The sequence below is a fragment of the Nilaparvata lugens genome, chromosome Y (genome assembly GCF_014356525.2).
Source record: "Nilaparvata lugens isolate BPH chromosome Y, ASM1435652v1, whole genome shotgun sequence".
NCBI classification, from domain to species: domain Eukaryota; kingdom Metazoa; phylum Arthropoda; class Insecta; order Hemiptera; family Delphacidae; genus Nilaparvata; species Nilaparvata lugens.
The window spans coordinates 2,331,843-2,355,588 of record NC_052519.1 but is presented as its reverse complement, the minus strand read 5'-3'; the positions used below and the strand labels follow the sequence as shown (position 1 = coordinate 2,355,588).

Sequence of the window (23,746 nt, the reverse complement as noted above, 5' to 3'; positions counted from 1 at the left end):
CTTTCATTTTTGAAAAGACTTTTCTCAAAAACAAGTACTTATCTTGATACTCACTCTTTGTATGCAAGTATATAGTTTTAAATCTCAACCCATTCTTTGAAAAAATTAAATTAAATAGCAAATTGGTCTTGCCACACCCTGAAGAGCATATTATAAGGATCCTCGCATTATGAGGTAACAACTTACCATTTTTACACCATGTTGGCATTTCTTTCTCTCTTATAACATTGTCGAAATTTACTATTGGGATCATGTTAGACACGTGTGCAGCACGTGATCTGATAAGGAACTAATCATTTTTCATAAGTTATCAGTGAGGGTGATGAGGAGGCGGCTTATCACAGCAGCAGCTTCGCTCCCCCACTGATAGCTCACTTCAACATATCGTTCCCTCTCTTTCCCGCACCCTCTTTACTAGAATGCATCTGTTCCCTAAGCCTTAGCAAATTACGAATCTTTGGATTAAAATGAGAAGCGTTTTTTGAAGGATAAAGAGCTATATATATTTACACCAAATCTTATTTACACTGAATGTATTACAATAGATTATTTTTCATCTAATAGTTGACTACTACTAATATAACTAGGCATTGAAAATCCAATCCACTTAACATACAATCCTTTTTTGTCACGCTTTAATATTTTTTCAATCAGATATACTTGTCTCTCCAATTCGTTTAATTCTGTTTTTTTAATTTCTTCTCCGTAAAACCTACCACTAATTACTTCTCCGTTTAGATCTCGCAAGCTATACGTTACAGGTTGAGAAGGAAATATAGAATGAATTACAAAATACTCTGCACTCCAATTTATAAGATTTATCGAAAAGAACTCTTTTCTTTGAGATTCGTACAACATCTCCTAGCTTAAATTTCGGTTTTGAATTTTTCAATTTATATCATCTATTGAATGCAGAATTCAAAGACATTAAAACATGATTACGATCTTTCTTCCTCACATCTTTAGGTTTCATTCTAATTGAAGTGTGCATTGTTGCATTATAATCACGAACCAAACTGTCTAGCTCTGATATCCAGTTTTTGGTTCCACGCTCAGTTAAATATCTATAAATTTTTGCTTTAATTGTTCTATTAAACCTTTCAACTATGGAGGCTTTCTTATCGGTAAAAACATGATAATGTTTAATACTGTATCTATCTAATAACGCTTTAACTTTTGAATTAAAGAATTCTGTTTCCTGATCTGATTGGAACAACTTAACTCCCTTATTTTTAGAAATAATTGGCTCAAGCGCATCAAATACAGATTGACTTGACTTGTCTTTTTATGGTACACAATATGCGAATTTTGAAAAACGATTAATAACAGCTAAGATATACCTATAACCTTTATTAAAACGTGATAAACTGGTCATCTCAATGAGATCGACTTGAAGCAAGTCTTTTTCACTTTTCAACTCATATTTGCGAGTGGGATAGTTAATGCGTGGTACACTATGAAGTTCTAATGCTATCTTAGATCTAATAATATTCATATTTACAACTCGAAATCAGTGGTGTTGGATGCTTGTCATAGCACATACTGAGCAATCAGTTCACAGTTGGCACTCTATAATGTCCGAAAGGTAAAGTGTCTACACCGTTCTCAGCAATATATCTCTTATCATCATAAGGACTCAAACAGATTTTTCTAGTTACCAATTTTCCAAGCTTACCAATGTTGCTTTTCAATGTTAAACTCTTTCCTTGATATAAAATCTATCCTGAAAATCTCTGTTTTCATATACTAGTTCTGGAAAAATACTTTTGATTGTTTCTACTGTTGTATTTAAATTTTCCAAGCTTACCAATGTTGCTTTTTCAATGTTAAACTCTTTCCTTGATATAAAATTCGATTTCTCGCTATTACTGATAAATGCTGAATTCAATCTATCCTAAAAATCTCTGTTTTCATATACTAGTTCTGGAAAAAAACTTTTGATTGTTTCTACTGTTGTATTTAAATTTTCCAAGCTTACCAATGTTGCTTTTTCAATGTTAAACTCTTTCCTTGATATAAATTTTTTTTATTATTGGTAGGTTACTTGTTTGAAGATCATCAAATATAACTAAGCTATCTTTTGCTATTTTGGTTGGATGTGGAATATTAATCGTATCACTTGATTTAATAAACTTAACTCTACTTAATTTAGAAAATACTTTATCCAGAAATATGTATTTATCCTGTTTCAAACTTTTACTGAATAGATATAGATGACTGAAACTAAGTCCATCAGTATTAAAAATTAAATTCAATACTAGATTCGATTTTCCACATCCTGATGAGCCTACAATTAATGCTCTAACATTGCTAGGAAATAAACTTCCATGTTTATTTTTATTTTCCTGTTCAGTGGAACAAGAACTAATAACCAATTCATCAAAGTCGACAATAGCTAATCCATTTTTATTTTTTTTTTTTTTTTGAAATATCTTTCTCTTCTACCATAATATTCTATGTTGTTAGTATGAAGACTTCCTTACTACTGTTCAATCAATTATATGTGTACATACTTAATCAGACTGAACCGGCTTCATATATTATTCTAACTTACACATACCTTTACAACTAGAGTAGCTTGGTTTAATTCAATAAATCAACATAGAATGAGAAACATTATACAGCATTTATTTTTGATAATTCTTTACATAATTCAAGTATATAGTTTACATTCATTAAATATGGTATGCGATAATCAAAAATTTGTACAATATCGTCTTTATTTTTCAAACTTTTGTCAATAGTTATAATAATTTTGCATTTATTTATTCGTAACTTACAACTAATACATTTATTCCTTAAACCTCTACAAGTATAACTATTATTATTACAATTAATTTTCACATTCAAAGCTTTAGTATTTAATAGTTTTATTTTCTCCTCAATTAACGAGTTCATCATGATTTCTGTAAAAAAGTTAGAGTTATAGTTTGTACAACAATGCTGATTCGCCACACATTTTCATAATTTCAAATGTAAATCTTACACTATCAATGTTTTTATCTGTTAACCTATCATCAATGAAATAATACATTTGAATATTCAACCAACCTAATGAATTACAATAGCAAAATTCAGGAATTTCCTTTAATTCACATCTTCGATGTCTATCAACTATATTCTTATTTATAATATAACTACGTAATTCATTAAAATGTCTATTTATAATATATACTGAGCTTATATATTCATCAAATGATTCCGTTCGACAGGTCATATCTGGAAACATATTAAACTATAAGTTGGAATGATCAGCGTATATAATCAATTGTAAAATATTTACTTAGTTAGTAATTGACTCTTATCTATCCAAGACAGTTCACTAAAACCGAGCCACTTTACGAGATAACGCTTTCCAACTTTCTTTAATATTCTCTCTACAAGATGAACTTGCATTTCATCTAAAGTTAACTCTGATTTCTTTAATTCTTGTTCATAAAATTTACCTAAGATTTTTTCATTATTTAAATCTCTCAATTCATAAGTAGGTGGAATGCTTGCATGAACTGATATAACTTTATAGAGCTCTGGACTCCAATTAATTGTATAAGATTTATCGAATATAGGTCTTTGTTTACTAATTCTCACTATATAATTGATTTTGAAGCATGGTTTGATTATCTTTTTACCCTTTAAAGCTTTCAATTTACGTTTATTCAACTCGTTAAGAATTTGACGTTCATGTTTCTTTCTTACCTGAGAAGGCTTTAACTTTATAACGGAATGTACTGTATTATTATAATCTTTAACAATTTTATCTAACAAGCCAATCCATCTTAATGATCCAGTGTCTATTGCAAATATATTATGGAAAATCCATTTGAAAAAGTAATACATTTACCGTTTTGTTTATATGAAGAGTGTGAGAAAGAAGAGCAGGGGTTGGATGTTCCGGATATACCGCATCGTAAAGATGAGGTGAAATCGCATGCATGCAGTATATTGTAGAAGGTTTTTTGTCCTCCGAGGACAAAAACTGTCCTCCGAGGACAAAAACTGTCCTCCGAGGACAATTTTCCTCTCCACCACAGAGGATAAAATCAAAGTAAAATGTACTTACATGTGATGGGTGCGTGCTCGCGTAGAAGATTCATCCGTTCAAGGAGAGTATTTTGAAAAGCATCATCTACATTGTGACTTTTGTAAATCATTATCCAATAAAGCTGAGTATTTTGCGAGAAATGGTTATTTCTTACATAAAAATCCATTCTATCTGCAATGTGTCTATTGCAAATATATTATGGAGAATCCATTTGAAAAAGTAATACATTTACTGTTTTGTTTATATGGAGAGTGTGAGAAATAAGAGCGGGGGTTGGATGTTCCGGATATACCGCATCGTAAAGATGAGGTAAAATTGCATGCATGCAGTATATTGTAGAAGGTTTTTTGTCCTCCGAGGACAAAAACTGTCCTCTGAGGACAAAAATTGTCCTCCGAGGACAATTTTCCTCTCCTCCACAGAGGATAAAATCAAAGTAAAATGTACTTACATGTGATGGCTGTGTGCTCGAGTGTGTAGGTGGCTCCTCTCAGCTGTAGCTTCCTCTCAGGTATTGTTGCCTCAATGAGACCTCAACTGTTTATGAGGTGTGGAACTCAAGTTGAGAAGTAAGAAAATGCTGTGAAAACAATGAAATGAACTGAAATCAATCGAGAATGCTATTCAAAAAAGTGAGCTCTATGTTGTGAAAGAACTCAACCGAGAATGCTTGAGTGAGTTGACATGGGGGATTTCAACTTCTAGCAGGTGCTTTCACCGTCCCATGCTGAGTTCTAGACAAGATTTTTTTTTTTGTCTACTGACAGATGGATGCTATTTGAAAAATGATTGAGTGTCAGTTTTTTGTAATAGGAGAGAGAATACTTACATGTGGGAGCACGTGCTGTAGAGGGGAATTTTTTTTTCGACTTGTAGCACGCTCTCGCTTGCACGAGCCTGGAACAGAGAGAGAATCGTATGCTATATAAACAGAAGTGATGAGAGGAAAATTATCATTTACATCAGAGCCAGATTTAAGTATACTTCATGCATCATGATTTCTCCATCATCTTCATACATCTTACCAGATAGCCCACCGCAGCGCATCCTCAACTACTGGCAGCGGAAAGCTGCCCTCACTGCTGAGTCGACCGCTGCTGCACCCGTCCCCTCACCGCTCAGCATGGAACCAGCATCACCACACGGGGAAATTATCATCCCAGACAGCCCTCTTCAACGTCTAGCTCCAGCTGCTACCTGGGCACCGCGGCGAGCAGTGCTGACAACAGTGACCAACAAGCAGAAGCAGGCGAAGAAGAGGCTGCTGTTTGAGGAGCCTGAAGTTAGCGGGGATGAGGACGAGTCAATCTTCTCACAAACAAAGGTTAGTTCCAACAAATATTATTATTATTAACTTGTATGTGTACAGATTTTTTAACAATCGAACGTGGGAAAAATCTGTACACATACAAGCCTTTGATTATTTGATACCAAGGAAATATTATTTGAAGTGATTAGAAATTGAATTATTGATTAAAGTAATCGATCATGCATAAATTATTCGATGGCAATATTATTTGAAGTGATTAGAAATAGAATTATTGATTAAAGTAATCGATCATGCATAAATTATTTGATGGCAATATTATTTGAAGTGATTAGAAATTGAATTTTGAGATATTATTATTGTTTAAAGTAATCAATCATGCATAAATGATTCATTACAATATTATTTGAAGCAATTAGAATATGAATTATTGATTAAAGTAATCAATCATGCATCAATTATTTATTACCAATATTATTAGAACTGATTAAAAATTGAATTATGAGATATTATTATTGTTTGAAGTAATCGATCATGCATCAATTATTCGTTACAATATTATTTGAACCAATCGTTCATGCATCAATTATTTGTTAGCAATATTATTTTAAGTAATCGTTCATGCATCTATTATTTGTTACCAATATTATTTGAACTGATTAGAACGTTCATGCATCAATTATTCGTTACAATATTATTTGAACCGATCGTTCATGCATCAATTATTTGTTACAATATTATTTGAAGCAATTAGAAATTGAATTATTGTTTAAAGAAATCGATCATGCATCAATTATTTGTTACCAATATTATTTGAAGTGATTAGAACGTTCATGCATCTATTATTTGTTACCAATATTATTTGAACTGATCAGAACGTTCATGCATCAATTATTTGACAGCAAGGAAATATTATTTCAATAAGTGATATTACTCACTTTATGTAGAGAATGTCAATCCAATGATGTCAAGTTCAGACAATAATCTGATGTAGAGATTGTGTAGTGAATCTATCGATCAAGTTCTCCAGTATAATCTGAAACAAATAAGACACTAATCAAATATTTTTCAACAGAAACGTGCTGGTATGGAGGACCACTCCTCCATGGTTCCACTACTAGAGGAGGTGCGGCGAGCGGGGGATGAATTGGACTTTGTGCAACTAATCAACCAGGCTCAGCCGAAACCATGGATCCCGCTGAGGGAATTGAAGGAGCGCACTCCCTACCCCATAGTTGCCGTGAGGGAGCAAACGAACATCCATGGCCATCGCGTAATTTTAAAAATCGTTAATGCAGGAAGCGAATGTGAGGTGTATTTACCTCAAAGATTCGCTTCCTGCATTGACGCAGGAAAGATTCAACATTTTAATAAAACTTGTAAAAATTATGTGTTGCTAGTAACACATAAGTCTGCAAATTGGTCGGATATAAAAATTGTTAAGAAATAACAATTTTTATATCTGTATACAATTCGTCAACCTATGTGTTACGAATTGTATAGATGAATGTATGAATAAATTGTAATATTGTTTCTATAAAAATTGTTTTCAATTCTTACCTGTTCACAATGAATAGTAGAAACACACAGAAGAAATGCTGGTTCACCTGCTCTGTTGCGAATGATATTTAAATAAGGTGAGCGCACCTTTTATAGTTTGTTGCGAGCATGCTCAGTAGTCTTTACTGCTACACACAGCCGTACAGTCAAGCGGCTTCGCTCCCTCCCACATCTGTTTTGGCACGCGTTCCTGCAGATGTGGGTGGGCGCGCCTCCCCCTTTTCAAATTGCATTCACCTTTTCAGATTATTTGCTACTTGAAATAATATTCTTATCATTCAAGCAATGTATCATAGCAATCTGGTGTGAATTCATTTCCAACTCGATTGAAAATTAAACCAATTCAATTTTCTTTTGATTAAGTTGATGTAATGATTAATTAACCTCAGTTAATGTTCAACCATTGAGTTGAAAGGTAAGAAAATGGTATGTAGGAGAAAGCAGAGTTCGAGGAAACGAGGTAAAGGAATCTTGAGTTCAGCGGCAAAACTTTTTAAAGGTGTGTCAGGTTTGGCAGGTAATGTGACATCAACTATTTTAAATAAGGTAATTGATAACCTGCAGGAGGAAATTCACCTCCCGGGGGGCTACCAGTGGTGTGGCCCGGGCACAAAGGTTAATGAAAGGTTAAAGAGAGGTGATCAAGGTATAAATTCATTAGATAGAGCTTGTACATGATATAGCATATACGCAAAATAGCGATAATAAAACTCGAGCGGTAGCTGACAGAGCTCTAGCAAATGCTGCATGGGACATTTTCAAAAATCCTCAAACACCTCCTGCCGGGAAAGCACTTAGCTATCTTGTTACAAACGTCATGAAAGCTAAAGCAGCGTTTGGTGGGTCTTTGAGAAAGAAGAAGAAGGGGAAGAATGAGAGGAGAAGTTATAGTAATGATATTAGACGCAAAGCTATAGCTCAGTTGAAAAAGCATATTGCAGGAAAAGGGTATTTTTTGAAGCCTTTTCCTAGTATTAGTGGGGGGAGAGTTTTACCCCCTCCACCACCACCCCCATCATCATATGGAGTGAGTTTATTCCCTCAAGTTAAGAAACGTAGAACAACAAAGAAGAGTAGGAAGAAGAAGAAGAAGAAGAAGACATGAATATTGAAGGAGAATTGAGTAATTATGATTTGATTGATTGGTCGAAATTATTACAGATTCAGCTAAGAGGTATATATATGCTAGATGCATTACCCAAAAAAATTCTAAAAAACGAGAATGGCATTGTGAATTTAGCAAGGGAAAGCGAGGATGGTACACATTGGGTTGCATATAAAAAAGTCGGTTCCAATGTTTGGTATTTTGATCCAATTGGAAATTTACAACCGCCATAGGAATTGGACAAATATTGGAAAAAAGAAATTGGAGAAAATATATTTTATAATGTAGAGCACATGCAACCATTAAATAGCGATTTTTGTGGTCATCTTACATTATTGTTTCTTGCAAATCAGTTGTAATTAAGTGTTTGTGCTGAACGCACAGACACAAGATGGTTGTTATTACATTAAGATCTAACACAAGTAACCTCAATGAACATTAACAAGAAATTATAGAATTCGATAAAAATCGTGAATGGGAAATTGGATTAATTAATTTTTGTAGTTACAATAGTATTGCAAACATTAACAAAGGAACAAATTCCAGTTTCAAATATGGCGATAGATTAATTGAGCTGGATATGGGTGCATATGAAGTTGAGGATATTATAAAATCTTTAAAGAATAAATTGAATATTGATGAGAAGAAGAATAAACTTATTATACGCCCAAACGTAAATACTATGAAGATTGAAATTCATTCTGATAAAGCCATTGATTTAACACGTACTGATTTGATTGGAAAGATACTTGGTTTTAATAATGTTGTTTTGCAGCCAAATAAATGGCATTATTCTCAGCATTTGGTTAACATAACAAGCATTGGTAGTATTGTACTCGAGTGTAATTTAGCATGTGGAAGTTACTCTGACGGAAAACAAAAACATATAATCTACGAATTTTCACAAAGGTTCCTAGCGGCTATTTAATAAACGAAGTACCATCACCGATTATTTATGTACCTTTGAATACGTATCGAATTCAAACTATTAATGTAACTTAATGAATTCAACGTCTTGAAAACTATCAAATTGGTGATGCAAAAATTTCTATATATTTTTCAGTACAACTGGAAATAATTCCATCCTAATTAATTTAGCCTCATCTCTCACACTACTGAGGTAATTATTGCTATTTACAATGTAGCACTTCCAAATGCATTATTCAAGAAGAATTTACTAGATTCCACCATTATATACACCATTCAAGTGTCACCTTAGGTATAATATCTTCATCTTTACATCAACAATTTGGAAGACTATTATACCACAATTATTTAGACAACTCTCAATGATACATTCCAGAAGCAAACTTAGGCATAAAATTGTATCAAATTTGAACAATAATTTACAAAAATATCGATGAACCATTGTTCAAACATAAGCTTCAGCGGAAACCTTAGTCTTGACCACATGTGAGGCACTATCTGACGCTAAAAGCGAGGCCGGATTCTCCAGATAACCTTGCAGAACCTCCATAAGAGCGGCAACGTCGCCTTCAGACAATGCTCTCGCGTCATAAGACAGTGTTGCCGATATCACCGTTGCCGCTCTAACATCAAGCTTTACATAGGGTTGTCCCCCACCCACCGCTAATATCGCAATTTGGGGCGGATTTATGATAGCGCTAAACTCAGTGATCCCAAACATACCTAGATTAGAAATCGTGAAACTGCCCCCTTGAAATTCGTGTAACTGTAGTTTACCCTCATGCGCTCTACCGGCCAACTCCCGAACCTCCTCCGAAATCTGATCAACCGTTTTCATATCCGCCGACTTCAATATCGGAGTTATCAACCCGTTGGGCATTACAACGGCCACCAAAATATCAACCCCTTATAAGCTGTAATCTGGTCGTTAATGTACAACTTGTTAATGAACGGACACTGTTTCAATGAGCATGCAACGGCTTTCACAACGAAATCGTTGACGGAAACGTTGACGTCAACGTTTTTCAACTGTTTACACAACGTTAACAACGAGTCGATCTCGGCCTGCAGTGTGGAATAGGCGTGCGGGATTTCGCTCTTAGATTGTGTCAACCATTTCGCGATCGTTAAACGCATCAACGTTATTTCAACGTCTGTGTAACCTGTCTTCTTCCTACCTACAACAGTAGGTTGTGATGTCGAGATGGAGGTAGAGGGAGAGGTGGATGTGAGAGAGAGAGAGGCAATCTACTCACAGATTTAAGTGAAACGAACTTCTGCCAGATTTAAGTGAAATGAATATCTTACTCTCAGATTTAACTGAAACATGTTCTTGACAACGATGTGAAGTACATGCTGAATTGTGGGTTGTACACACAACGAACATTATATTTTTAATGTTTCCTCAATCATAACTAATGCATAGAATGAACTTGTATATCCAAATACACATGTATCTTTAAACTCTTTAGAGAGTGATCTATGATCTTTTACATTTTTTATCGGCAATGTCATATAAGCATTTCCAGAGATCATTACAATTATTAACAATAGCTAATGATTCATCATTATTTGAACAACCATAATGGAAATGTCCGGTTTCTAGTATAGCGAGTAATTCAAAAATTTCAGATAGAATTGGAAAGTGAAGATTTTCTGTTTTTGTTAATGCAAGATCACTCACCTCATCACCCGTTGAAAATTTAATATTCTTTGCAATTAGATCAAATTCATTGAATGAAATTGTCATCAAGAGACGAGATAGTTTCTTGAACTTTGAAAAGCTATAACAATCAACCATATTTTTCAGTTGAGTGTATGTACAGGTAAAACGTGATAAGAAACTATTTGAATGAACTTGTATCTGCACACTATACTACACACTTCTATAAATAGCATTGAGCTTCAACGCATGTGAGATCTTTACAGCTCAACTAACAAAGCGATACTGAACGATTAAACCTAGACATTGCAGGTACAATGGAAAATGAAAACAATCGAGTATACACTAGAAATTTATTTACACGATTCACTACAATTGTTCATCACTTCCTCTTCAATTTCTATTAGTTTACTAACAGACAGTTTATGGGGTCTGTAATAGCATAGATAATCATTTATATCGTTCAAATTCACTGTGTTTAAGAAAATGTCTTTTAGTTGTTTCACCAAATGATGATTTTCATGAGTTGAATGTTTAATTGCAATTTCACAGGCATCATACCAATCAATAGACTGTTCTAACCTCATTCCCAATTCATTATCAGCTTGCATCCACTTGCATGGGTCCATGATGAGCAAATGAAGAAACTATACATATGTCGGTACTAATATAGAGAAATTAAACGGTTCCTGTGCCTTCCCTCCAATGCAACATACATGAGCAGTATGATATTTCAATGCTTGCATACAATAAACACATTGAATTACTTGTCCGTTATAGAAAAGCCATATCTTGCAAAGTTTTTTTTTCTGTATTTGAATAGAATTGACATTTTTTCATGCTAAGCATTCTATTGTTTTCGCACATGAAATTTGGAGATGAGTCCATATTTTTCATTATCAAAGTATTGTAATGAACCGCCGCGAAGAGCGCACATCGACCGTGCGGATTGCGATGATGAATTTCACAGGCATTATAACACCAAGAACTTGTAAAGTAGTTAAAATTTGGTTTCTCAATTTCATCCGGTAAACAACATACGTTTTTGTGTAACCTTCTAAGAAACTTAGCTTTCTCTGTACCTTTTGTGTGGATTTTATCATATCCTTCAAGATAAGATATCAATAATTTGTCTGTATAAATAAAATGACCATCTTCCCAGCGTATTTTGTGATAATTGTTCTCTGCCCATGTTGCTTGCTTACGCAATTTATCATTCAATTCCGACTTTGCAAATGGCGACTTGAAATGTAACACAACAAAGCTATTTACCTGATCTACGATTCCGATTTCTTTCACGATAATTTGATTGAAATTCCCCTTGAACCAATGCATGTCGACTGTTGCAAATTTTTTACAGGAGAGAGTTTCTTCCTCCTCTTGTGCTGTTTTGTCCTCCTCCAATGTCCTCCTTTGTTCTCCTCCTCCTCCTCCATTCTCCTCCTGTGGTTTAGGTGTACTACATCTTGAGTGATAGGAGAAGAAGTCTTGTTCAGCGTTAAGATCACACTGTGTGTCAATAGATTGTGTTTTCTTCTCAGAATTAGAAGACATTATAGGTGTACTACATCTTGAGTCATAGTAGATGCTGTCTTCCTCCTCCTCCTCCTTATCAAGATCACACTGTATCCCGATAGAGCGTGTTTTCTTCTCAGAATTAGAAGACATTCTAGATGTTAACCAATCAAAGCTAAAACCTCAAATGAGTAAAATTTGAAAAATGCAATACTTATATAGCTTGTGCTCTATCGAGAAATTACTGAACTTCCTTCACCATGGAAGTAAGAGGAGTGTACTCCATGATACGATCACTGATTAAAATGCAATAAGCGGAAGTATTTGGTGGTACAGCTTCCTTAAATTCCATATCTATTCTAATATCTGTGGAGGATTTCAAATGAGAAGATTGATGTGAACAGTCAATTACAATCAGGGGTGTTTTAGTACAAAATGTGTCAAAATCAATCTCTGTTCCAAGCTCAGTATTGATACTATGGTTATAGTACGCCAAGGGAAAATCCAAAAACATACGGTACATCAATTCTTGTTTACCAAGGAGGTTTTCATATGGAAAATAGTCAGAGTTCAAGTAGACCTTTGCATTTTGAAGATTACAACTATCAAATTCCGAGATTGATTTATTAATTTTATTCTTACGATCTGTTTGAAATGCTAAAACAACATACTTTGGTGTGTCGAGATGGGATGCAGTTTTTACTGCCCAAGAATGAACAGTGCTATTTTGTAAATTTGGTAATTCTGAAATCTCCCAATGACGAAAGCTCAGCTTCAGCAGTGTATCAGCATCGAGCAATCTCAAAAATTTCAACCTCACATGATCTTCTAAAGTAATATAGGGAATTCTCCATTGAAGCTTTGTTATTTTTATATTAACGTTTGATGCTTCTGTAGACTCGATGCAATTGAGATCTGTTGGCGATCTTAATAATACAAGTTCTTGTTTCAAGTTTAAAATTATTCTTTGAAAGTCTTCAAAAAATGGTAAAACTAATTTAAGAGGTACACAGAATGTAAACTTATTATCTTTCAGTGTATATCCTGCTCTGTCAAACCCGGCCAAGTGATATGTGTTCTTATCAAACATATTTTTCACTAGTATAGCTTTAATTGTTGATGTTAATCCAATTAGTCTTGATTTAGAAATTTGTTGTCCAGCCAATTCATATCGAATTTCATCAAAGAGATTTCCAATGAGGTTACTGGATAATATATACTTAGCTTCTATCGGAGCATCCCCAGCCTTCGCAGCTAGTTTTGTACACTTCACCTCCCCCTCAATAAATATAAATGATTTGCATGGAAGACTGTACTGATCCATAGAAGCCACATGGATGTGAGCTTCATCTGAAGGTTTAATTTCTTGACCCGAATATACTGTATGAGTATGGAACTGAAATTTAGTAATATCATTATAGAACTCGAGTTGAGATTCGACATCGAGAATTTCACTAATTGCTGCGCCGTACATGACGCCAATCTACTATAAATCCCAACTTTTCCAATATTCTCGCGCTTTTTGCTGATATAGCACATAGCTTTTTAGGTGTTGACTCTATCACGTTCGAGTCTCTAATGAGCTTCTGTGAGCAAATGCTAGTGTGTGGTTTGAAAACGAGGAATTCCATTTCAAGTTCTTTGTTTTTCACGAATGTGAAGTCCAATTGTAATTATATCTCCTCGGAAATCAATAAACGATCCTTCTTGATCGGTTACCTTTACATTAATGCTTTGAATTCTATGTGTGTTTAAAGGCATATAGATTATCGGATTAGGCGTCTCATTTATCAAATACCCACTAGGTACTCTAGGTGAGAACTCGTATATAATATGTTTCTGTTTGCCATCGGAGTAACTCCCACAGGCTATATTGCACTCAACTACAATAGAGTCAATATTTGTTATGCTAACTAAATGCTGAGAATAATACCATTTATTCGGTTGTAATATAACATTATCAAAACCAAGCATTTTTCCTATTGAAGTAGATGATGTAAAGTCAATAGGCTTATCAGAACGAATTTCGAGCTTCATAGTATTCGTGTTAGCTCTTATATTAAGTTTCTTTTCGTCACTATTCAATTTACTCTTTAAAGCTAATATAATGTCATCAACTTCATATGCACCCGTATCAAGATCAATTAATTTATCACCATATTTGAAGGTAGAATTTTTACCTTTTATAACATTTGCAATGCTATTGTAAGTACAGAAATTAATCAATCCAATTTCCCATTCTTTATTTTTATCCAAATCGAGAATTTCTTGTAAATGTTCATAGAGATCACTTGATCTAGATCGTAATGTAATAACAACCATCTTATATGTTTTCGGTACAAATACTGGATTACAACTGGTTCGCAAAAAACAAGAGCATAAGGTGTCCACATATATTTGTATGTAATGGTTGCATGTGCTCAACATTGTAAAAAATATTTACACCTGTTTCTTTTTTCCAATATTTATTCAATTCATAAGGTGGTTGTAAATTACCAATTGGATCAAAATAGTAAACATTTGATCCTCGTTTCTTATAACCAACCCAGTGTGTACCATGTCCGGATTGAGTGTCTAAATTAACAATACAATTCTCATTTTTTAGAATTTTATTAGGTAATGTATCTATCATGTATACACCTCGTAGGGGAATTTGTAATAATTTACACCATTTTATTAGATCGTGATTGGACAATTCACCATCGATATTCATTTTTTCACCTTCTTTGTCTTTCTACGTTTTTTAACTCCTTTTTTCTTTGGGAATAAACTTACACCATATGGTGAGGAGGAGGAGGAGGATGTGGGGTTGGGCCCAATCAAAATACGACCACCACTCGAGATTGGAGGGTACGGTTTCAAATAGTAACCTCTACCTGCAATATGCTGTTTCAACTGAGCAATAGCTTTTTTCCTTATCGAGCTGCTATGAGTTTTCCCAACACTTGTGCTCTTCTTCTTCTTCTTCTTCTTTCTCAATCCACCGCCAAACGCTGCTTTAGCTTTCATCACGTTTGTTACAAGATAACTAAGTGCTCTTCCACTTAGAGATGATTTTGGATTCTTGAATATTTCCCATGCTGTGTTTGCAAGAGCTCTGTCTGCAATCGCTTGCGACTTATCATCACTATTTTGAGTGTATGCTATATCATGTACCTTACAGGCTCTATCTAATGAATTTATACCTTGATTGCCTCTCTTTAACCTTTCATTAACCTTCATGCCAGGGCCACACCACTGATAGCCAGGGAAATGGGTTTCCGGTGATGCGTTTATTAATTTATTTATAATAGTTGATGTAATGTCCCCCGCAGTACCCGCTATACCTTTGACAATTTTGCTAGCCGAACTCAAGATTCCTCTCCCTCGTTTCCTAGAAGATAACTTTCTTCTACATACCATTTTTCATTACCTTTCAACTCAATAGTTGAACATCGACTGAGGTTAATTAATCAAACACTTAACCTCAATCGAGAGACAAAGAAATTGTCTCACTATGTGCTTTATATATTACTACAAAGTTGGTATGTTTTAATCAATAGGGAATACAATTTTCTATCATCATGATGTGTCTTATTAACACACTTGTTAAGTATGTTGTAAGTTTTGTAGAAATTGCAAAGAATTGAACGTTCATCAATCATAAATCTATACCAATGTCTTGGACTAACATCGAGAGAAGCATCTGATGAATTGACACATGATTTGATATAAGATAATGTATGATTTCTTACTAGCAGTGATTCCTGCATCAATTGAGGTGTTTCCAAATCCCTAATCTTATTTCGTACATTTTGTATAGATTCCAATATTCTCTTACTATCATTTTGCATTGAATAATATTTTTTCAAAGCAATATGGAAAAGTAATAGCATATTCACACAACATATTATAAAGAGAAGAACAAATAAAACTCTCCATACAATTATCTTCATTGCACAACTTCTCCATTCAAGTGTTGTAAGCATACTGATAAAAATAGATTGCAATATCTATAGTGAGTGTATAGCGCAAACAGATGGAAGAGAATCTCGCAACAAGGTCAAGACCGTCATGTGGTGCATGCGCGTGCGCGCGCAGCAGCAACTATAAAATAGCTTCTCTTGTGAGCGAACACTCATTGACTGTACAAGAGCATTACTATTCTTGCGTGAACTATTCTACATTCATTGAGTGTTCAGTTACAAGAGGATCTATTCTTGCGTGAACAGTGTACTATTCTACATCTTCTTCTTTGACACAACAAACAGGTGAGAATTAAGAACAATTTTTTTATAAAAACAATATTACAATTTATTATCAATCACTACAATATTAAAATTATATACTACTTGTGATGCATCTCACCGCAACATGGTATGAGAATAAGATTGTTACATTTTAACAATCTTAATGTCACTCCATGTAGCGGTGACATGCTTCACTACTATTCCTGAATTTTTACACTCAGAATTAAATTTAATAACTTTACAGGGGGAAATTATGGAAGAAAATCTCTGAGGTAGATATACCTCAGAGATTTTCTTTGTAGAAGCAATTTTTATTTTTAATATAATTCGTCTGCCATGGCATGATTAGTACAAATAATATGTAAGCATCATAATAATGAAATCAAAATATTCATCTTATTCATTTTTTGACTGAACTCTAATCAACTAGTGAGCTTGATCAGTTCAATTTCAAAAAGTAATCATTATAATATTCATGAATTCAAAATATACACATCTTAACTGAACTCTAATCATTAATATCACAATATAACTATCAACTGAATCAGTAATTTTCTTAACACATCACTTCAATATTATAGCAAAAAATGCATGATTAGTACAAATAATATGTAAGCATCATAATAATGAAATCAAAATATTCATCTTATTCAATTTTTTTGACTGAACTCTAATCAACTAGTAAGCTTGATCAGTTCAATTTCAAAAAGTAATCATTATAATATTCATGAATTCAGAATATACACATCTTAACTGAACTCTAATCATTTAATATCACATTGTGCATGCATGTAATACAAAGACATCTATTGGAAATTAGTTTTTTTCTCACTAAAGTATTTATTAGATAGTAGCATGCATTCAACCTAATCACTTCAAATAATTATATTTCTTGATTTCATAAAACAACATAGAAGTTGCTCAATTCAAATGAATATATCAATGTAATCATCATATTCATGAACTCAAATATACATCTTAACTGAACTCCAAAGTTGAATAGTTTCATTTCCTATATTACAATTCGTTATCAAGAAATAATTCTTGATTGAAATTGTCTTTCAAATCAGATTCATCAATAACTCTAATCATTTAATATCACAATGTGAGTACATGTAATGTGAACAGATCTATTGGAAATTAGTTTTTCTCAGTAAAGTGAGAAATTTATCAGATACTAGCAAGCTTTTTAGTAGCAAGCTTTCAACAAATTATTGACAACATATAAAGATTTAAAATTATCTGTTCACATTACATGTTAATAATATTTGAAATAACTAACCTTTGAGGGTACAAAGTTGGTTTCCTCCTCATCCTCCTCCTCCAGAAAGTGCAGCTTTCTCTTCCCCTGTTGCTTGTTGGTGGAAATCGTTGTGAGTGGTACACGCCTCGGTGCCCATCCCAGATGAGATGGTGGTGTGTCTGGTATAATGAATTCCTCACTGCTCATCCCTCTCTCCACAAAGACCCCACGGCTCTTCAGCAGTGAGTCCTCGGAGTCGGATGCAGCAGCAGCAGCAGCAGGGGGAGCAGCACTGCTATTGGCAGATGGAAGCTTCTTCTTCTGTGCAGCTTGCGCTGCCCAGTAAGATGGGAAGGAAGTGCCTTGTTGAGGAGGTGAATCTGGTAGGATGTAGTCCTGACGCGTAGATGATGAGTCCATGATGATGAGGATATGTGTAACAGGAACGTGACTAGTGCTCGAATGAAGCTGGCAAATCCAATAACCGCTGCTTATATACTCATTTGTTTCTTTCTCTCTGTTTTAGGATGAGTGAGAGATAGTGCATTTTCCCGCTTATCACATCCTTGACATACAAATGCATTCTAACACGTACAGCAAGGTGCAATCAGAGAAAAAATATCAAATTCTCACAATGCACTAATATAAAATTTCTCACTTCCAGATATAATATCTCGAATAACAATATTTCGAATGTGAGAGCAATGTAATCTCCTCATTAATTTTCATAATTAACATCACATGTTGACTTGCTAAATTTCTTCTCAATATTATTGTGATTTTCATTATGTTCGTTGATTTCACAGAGTTCGAGTGTGCACTACTGCATAATCACTCCAGTCTTTGAGGAGGAAAGATGTATGAAGAACTAGTCTGAGAGTTGGAGTGTAAGCAGAGAGAGACAGTACAGCACATCATTCATTGCATGTAAGTATGATACAATTCTTTATTTTTCTAATCATGATTTTTCAGAACTTACTTCTTTCCTGATACTACTACTACAATGCACTTAGGAATCACTAATATCTCGATTCTGATTGGGAATTACTTCTACAACAGAGTGCATATTGTACAATATCCAGCTTTTTTTCCCACAGCATCTTCTTTTTCATCATTCGTCTTTTCTTTTCCATTATAGCTCATCTTTTTATATATACAAAACGGAACATGTATCACTTTTTCATAAGGATTTTCAATAATATATTTGCAATATACACATTGCAGATATGATTTCTCATATAAAAAGTATCCATTTATTGCAAAATAGTCTGCTCTATTAATAAATACCGAGAGCTTGAATGGTTCTGGACGATGGAAAGTTAAAACTCGTTCTTCATATTGTCGTAGAATATTATTATCGAAATTCTCCTCTTCACATGAAATATTATCTTCTTTGCGCCATCCACAATTTGGACTGCATCGCTCATGTTCCTTACTAGGATCGTCTGTTGCCAACCAATTTTCTAAATATACTGAACAAAACACACATTGAACAATGTCAGGTGCTCACACAAATTTAAAACCCTGTTTAGCCATATTTTGAGGTGACAACAGACTCGATTCTAATTTCCAATGATTATCAAATGTTAATAACCTCAATCGTTCGTGCATGAAAATCTGATCCTGAGATAGCATTTTTTGCACTGTACTTGCAGCTTGTTAAATCACAACTGATTTTTAGATTAATGTTTACTTGTTTTTATATATAATTCTGTGCCATAGTAATATATTCTTTGTTTGTTTTCAGTAACCCGCTAGTAGCAGAGATGGAGCATAGCAGAGAACACAGGGTTGGAGGCGTGAGTTCGCGAGCAATTCACCATCGCATTTCCTTCGAAAACGTAGCACCTGACATTGAAAATGTGCTTCAAAACTCGAAAGCTCGTGTTTTTGAGATAATAAGAGAACACGCTGCACGTTTCAAAGGAAATGTGAAATGGTTTTTAGTATTAAATGTATTATTGTATAAGATGGTAGTTTTAGAATCAGAGGAATCCGAAGCTGTTTCATCCATTGTGAATCTTCATAGCTACTCAGCCATAGGCTTGAATGTTTTGGAGAGTTATGACAAATTGAATGAACAATTTATGTTAGCAGTTAGGAAAATTTTAAGTTCATTCGATAGATTTGTTCGATTTGGGAGTGGGTGGGTGTTGAAGAAGATCGACTCGCTTGATGTAAATGTGATTAGATATAATCCAATATACACAAGCAGTTATATTCAAACACCCCAGTTCATCATCAATAAGAAATGTGTTATCAATGTCAAAAATCTTTCTGATAAAAAGTGTTTTCTGTGGAGTGTTCTAGCCTATTTTCACCAGAAACCAAATAGGCAGACATTAAAGGTGAAATATTTGAGCAAATTTGCTCACAGGCTGAACACTCGCGGAGTTATTTTCCCAACCACCGATCGTGACATAAAGAAATTTGAAATTCTCAATACAGACATCGCAATTCATGTTATCGCGTATGACAACAGAAAGTTTTTCCCCTATCGGATAAGCATATTCCGTACGCGTAAATACCAAATTAATATTTTAATGTTGAAAGGCAATGCAGGAAAAACACATTTTTGTTTAATTAACACCGCGAACGGGAAAAACGGATTGTCGCATCTTCTTTCTCACCTTTTGAAAGCTAAAGCACAAGTAGATGTTTGTAATTTCTGTTTTCACAGATTTACAACAAACAAATCTAAAAATTGTGATGGGAAAGCAAATTTGATGAGACATCTAGAGCTTTGTTCAAAGTTCCAGTCTCAGAGAACTTTGTACCCAAAACGAGGTGAGACAATCAAATTTAAAAAACTCGGTTCGACTTTGAAGAAAAAGTATACAATCTACGCAGATTTAGAAACATTTGTTGTGAATATGGATGGTAATGAATCTGAGGATGTACCTATTACCAGAAGTTACACCAAGAAAACGGCGTGTCATATTCCATGCAGGTATTGTTTCGTTGTAATTGATGTGAATGGAGATATCACGTACTCTATAGATTGAGTAATATCAATGAAAAGATCATGGAGAAATTTTTCAAGGAAATAATCGAACTGGCGATTTATTGAGTGCGGATATAGAATGTGAAGTTCCAATGGAGCATTTAAGTGAACGTCAGCAACGAAAATTTCAAAACGCTGATAAGTGCGGCCTTTGCAATGAGGTTTTTACCGAAACAGACACAAAGGTATGCCATCATGCACATGAAAATGGAAAGTTTTTGTGTGCTGCTCATGTGTCATGTAATTTAAATACTCGAACTGACGATACGATTAGCTGTTACTTCCATAATTTTAGCGGATTTGACAGTCATTTTATTCTAAAAGCTCTCGGAAAATGTAAAAAAGAAATTTCCTGTATCGCCAATACATCAGAAAGATTTTTGACATTGACAGTGGGAAAAATCAAGTTTTTAGATTCATATAAATTTATGAATGAATCTTTAGAAGTATTAGTGCGCAACTTGGTAGATAGTACAGATATGGAATCAAAGTTCAAACGTCTGTTTTCAGTATTTAATGACCCAGATCTCGAACATAGGCAACTCTTGTTGAAAAAAGGAGTATATCCCTATTCATACATATCTTGCCCTGAAAAATTCGCTGAGACTTCTCTCCCTCCGATAGAATGTTTTTATAATGATCTTAACGATACACCCCTCTCCCCCAAAGAATATGAGCATGCACAAAGAGTGTTCTCAACATTCAAGTTGAAATCTCTCGGCGAGTATCATGATTTCTATCTGTGCCTAGACGTCATGCTATTAGTTGAGGTTTTCGAAGAAATGAGGTCAACGCTTTTTAGGTCATATGGCCTCGATGTGACTCATTTTCTTTCGCTTGCTCATTACACTTGGAATTGTATGTTAAAGTTCACCCGGGTTGAACTTCAATTGATTAGCGATCCTGATATACATCTATTGTTTGAATCAGGAATGCGCGGTGGTGTTTCGTTTATTGGCAAGTGTTATTGCAAAGCCAATAACAAACACATCCCTGACACATACGATCCCACAAAACCAAGTAACTATTTGCTTTATATAGATTGTAATTCTTTGTATGCCCACTCTATGAATCAATTCTTACCTTATGGAAATTTCAAGTTCCTCTCAGAGGAAGAAATCCATGCTCTTGACTTTACAAATTTGGAGAGTGAATCAGAAACTGGTTATGTAATTGAATGTGATCTCAAGTACCCACAGGAGTTACATGATATGCATGCCAATTTCCCTCTCACTCCACTTCATCAAATTCCTCCTAGCGAATTGTTCTCCGAGTACCAAACCAATGAGAACGGTCAAACTCTGACTAAAAAACTCATGAACACACTTTTTGATCGAGAGAGGTACATTGTTCATTACATGAATTCGAAACTGTACCTTCAACTTGGATTGCAATTAACAAAAGTACATCGCGTCATTAGCTTTTCCCAATCGCCTTGGTTGAAGAACTACATTGAGTTCAATACCTGTAATAGGCAAGCTGCGAAAAATAAATTTGAAGTCTCTTTTTTTAAACAGATGAGCAATTTAATTTATGGGAAGACACTACAGAATAGTCGTCATCATTGTAATGTTCAAATTATCACAGACACCAAGCGTCTAGATAAGTACATTTCAAATCCCCTATGTAAACGCTGGCAGATAATAAGTTTGTATGTGATTGCGGTTTTCTCGCGAAAGTTGGAACTAAAAATGAATAAGCCAATCTATTCAGGTTTCTGCATCTTGGATTTGAGTAAACTACACATGTATGATTTTTTCTATTGTAAATTGCAAAAAATCATACCATGGCAACGCATCCAGCTTTGTATGACTGATACAGATAGCTTCCTCTTATCATTGGAGACACCCGACGTCTACCAACTGATAAGAGAAAATCTAGAATTGTTTGACACTTCAAATTACCCAGCTGAGCACGAATGCTTCTCCAATGAGAGGAATAAAGTTGTAGGGAAATTTAAGGATGAGGCAGCTTCAATTCCTTTAAAATCTTTTCTGGGATTACGGGCGAAATTGTATTCATATCTTGTAAATAATGAGAAGGAGGAAACTGTAAATAAGAGTGTAGCAAAAGGTGTGAAGACACATGTGAAAAATAGAAAACTTAGTTTTGACTTGTATAAGAAATGTTTGATTGAACGATGCCATTATGTAGAAAAATGTAATATGTTTAGATCCTTCAATCATAACATGCATCAAATTGAATGCGCAAAGGTTTGTTTAAGCCCGTTCGATGACAAGCGCTTTATTGCAGAGAACAGAATCGATACAATACCATTCGGTCACTACAAAATAGCAAACTGATGGCACAGATCAGTGTGTGTGTAACGAGGTAGTGACCAACACATCGAATTCTGTTTCAAGCGTGTCTTCACACAAAGAAGAAGAAGAAGAAGAATGAGTAATATTAGAGCAAAATTAGCAGCAGAGCTTCACTCTGCTGCACGTGTAAATTACCCCACACGTAGATATTAGTTGAAGAATGAGAACGATTTATATCAATCAGATCTGATTGAGATGGGTAGCTTATCTAAATTCAATAAAGGATATCGTTATATTTTAGTTGTTATTAATTGTTTTACTAAGTATGCTTATTGTATACCTTTAAAGAATAAGACTGCACAAAGTGTTTATAATGCACTCGAACCCATTATTTGTAAGAATAAACATATGCGTTTTTTCCAGACAGATGGAGGGAAGGAGTATTTTAATAAGCATGTGAAAGATTTGTTACATAAGTATAATATCAAGCATTATTCTGTTTTTACTGATAAGAAAGCTAGTATCGCTGAGAGATTTAATCGTTCAATAAAATCAAAAATATATCGATCTTTAACTGAACGTGGGAGTAAAAACTGGGTTAATAACTTACAAAATATTGTAGATGATTATAACAATACAGTACACAGTAGCATTGGAATGCGACCTAAAGATGTAACTGAAAAAACATTGTAAACGTGTTTTAGAATCACTAAACTCTGCATTTAATAGACAATTCAAATTAAAAGTGTTGAAACCAAAATATAAGCTAGGTGATATTGTGAGAATTTCTAAAAAGAAACAGATATTTGATAAAAAATATCTAATGAATTGGTCACCCGAATATTTCCGAATTGTGAGCATACATCCCACAAGACCTATCACTAACTCATTAGAAGATCTTAGTGGTGAGATAATACAGGGTAGGTTTTA

At 34.2% G+C, this 23,746-nt stretch overlaps 1 protein-coding gene and 1 pseudogene across 1 annotated transcript; one reads left to right on the top strand and one right to left on the bottom strand.

The window, feature by feature from the left end:
- The first annotated feature begins 5,036 nt into the window (after positions 1-5,036).
- Positions 5,037-6,759, top strand: LOC120355177. Its single transcript, XM_039443501.1, has 2 exons — positions 5,037-5,366; positions 6,385-6,759. Exons 1-2 carry the CDS (start codon positions 5,037-5,039, stop codon positions 6,757-6,759), a joined length of 705 nt encoding a protein of 234 aa, XP_039299435.1.
- Positions 6,760-9,035: 2,276 nt separating this feature from the next.
- LOC120355176 overlaps positions 9,036-23,746 on the bottom strand; it is a 64,184-nt pseudogene continuing 49,473 nt past the window's right edge.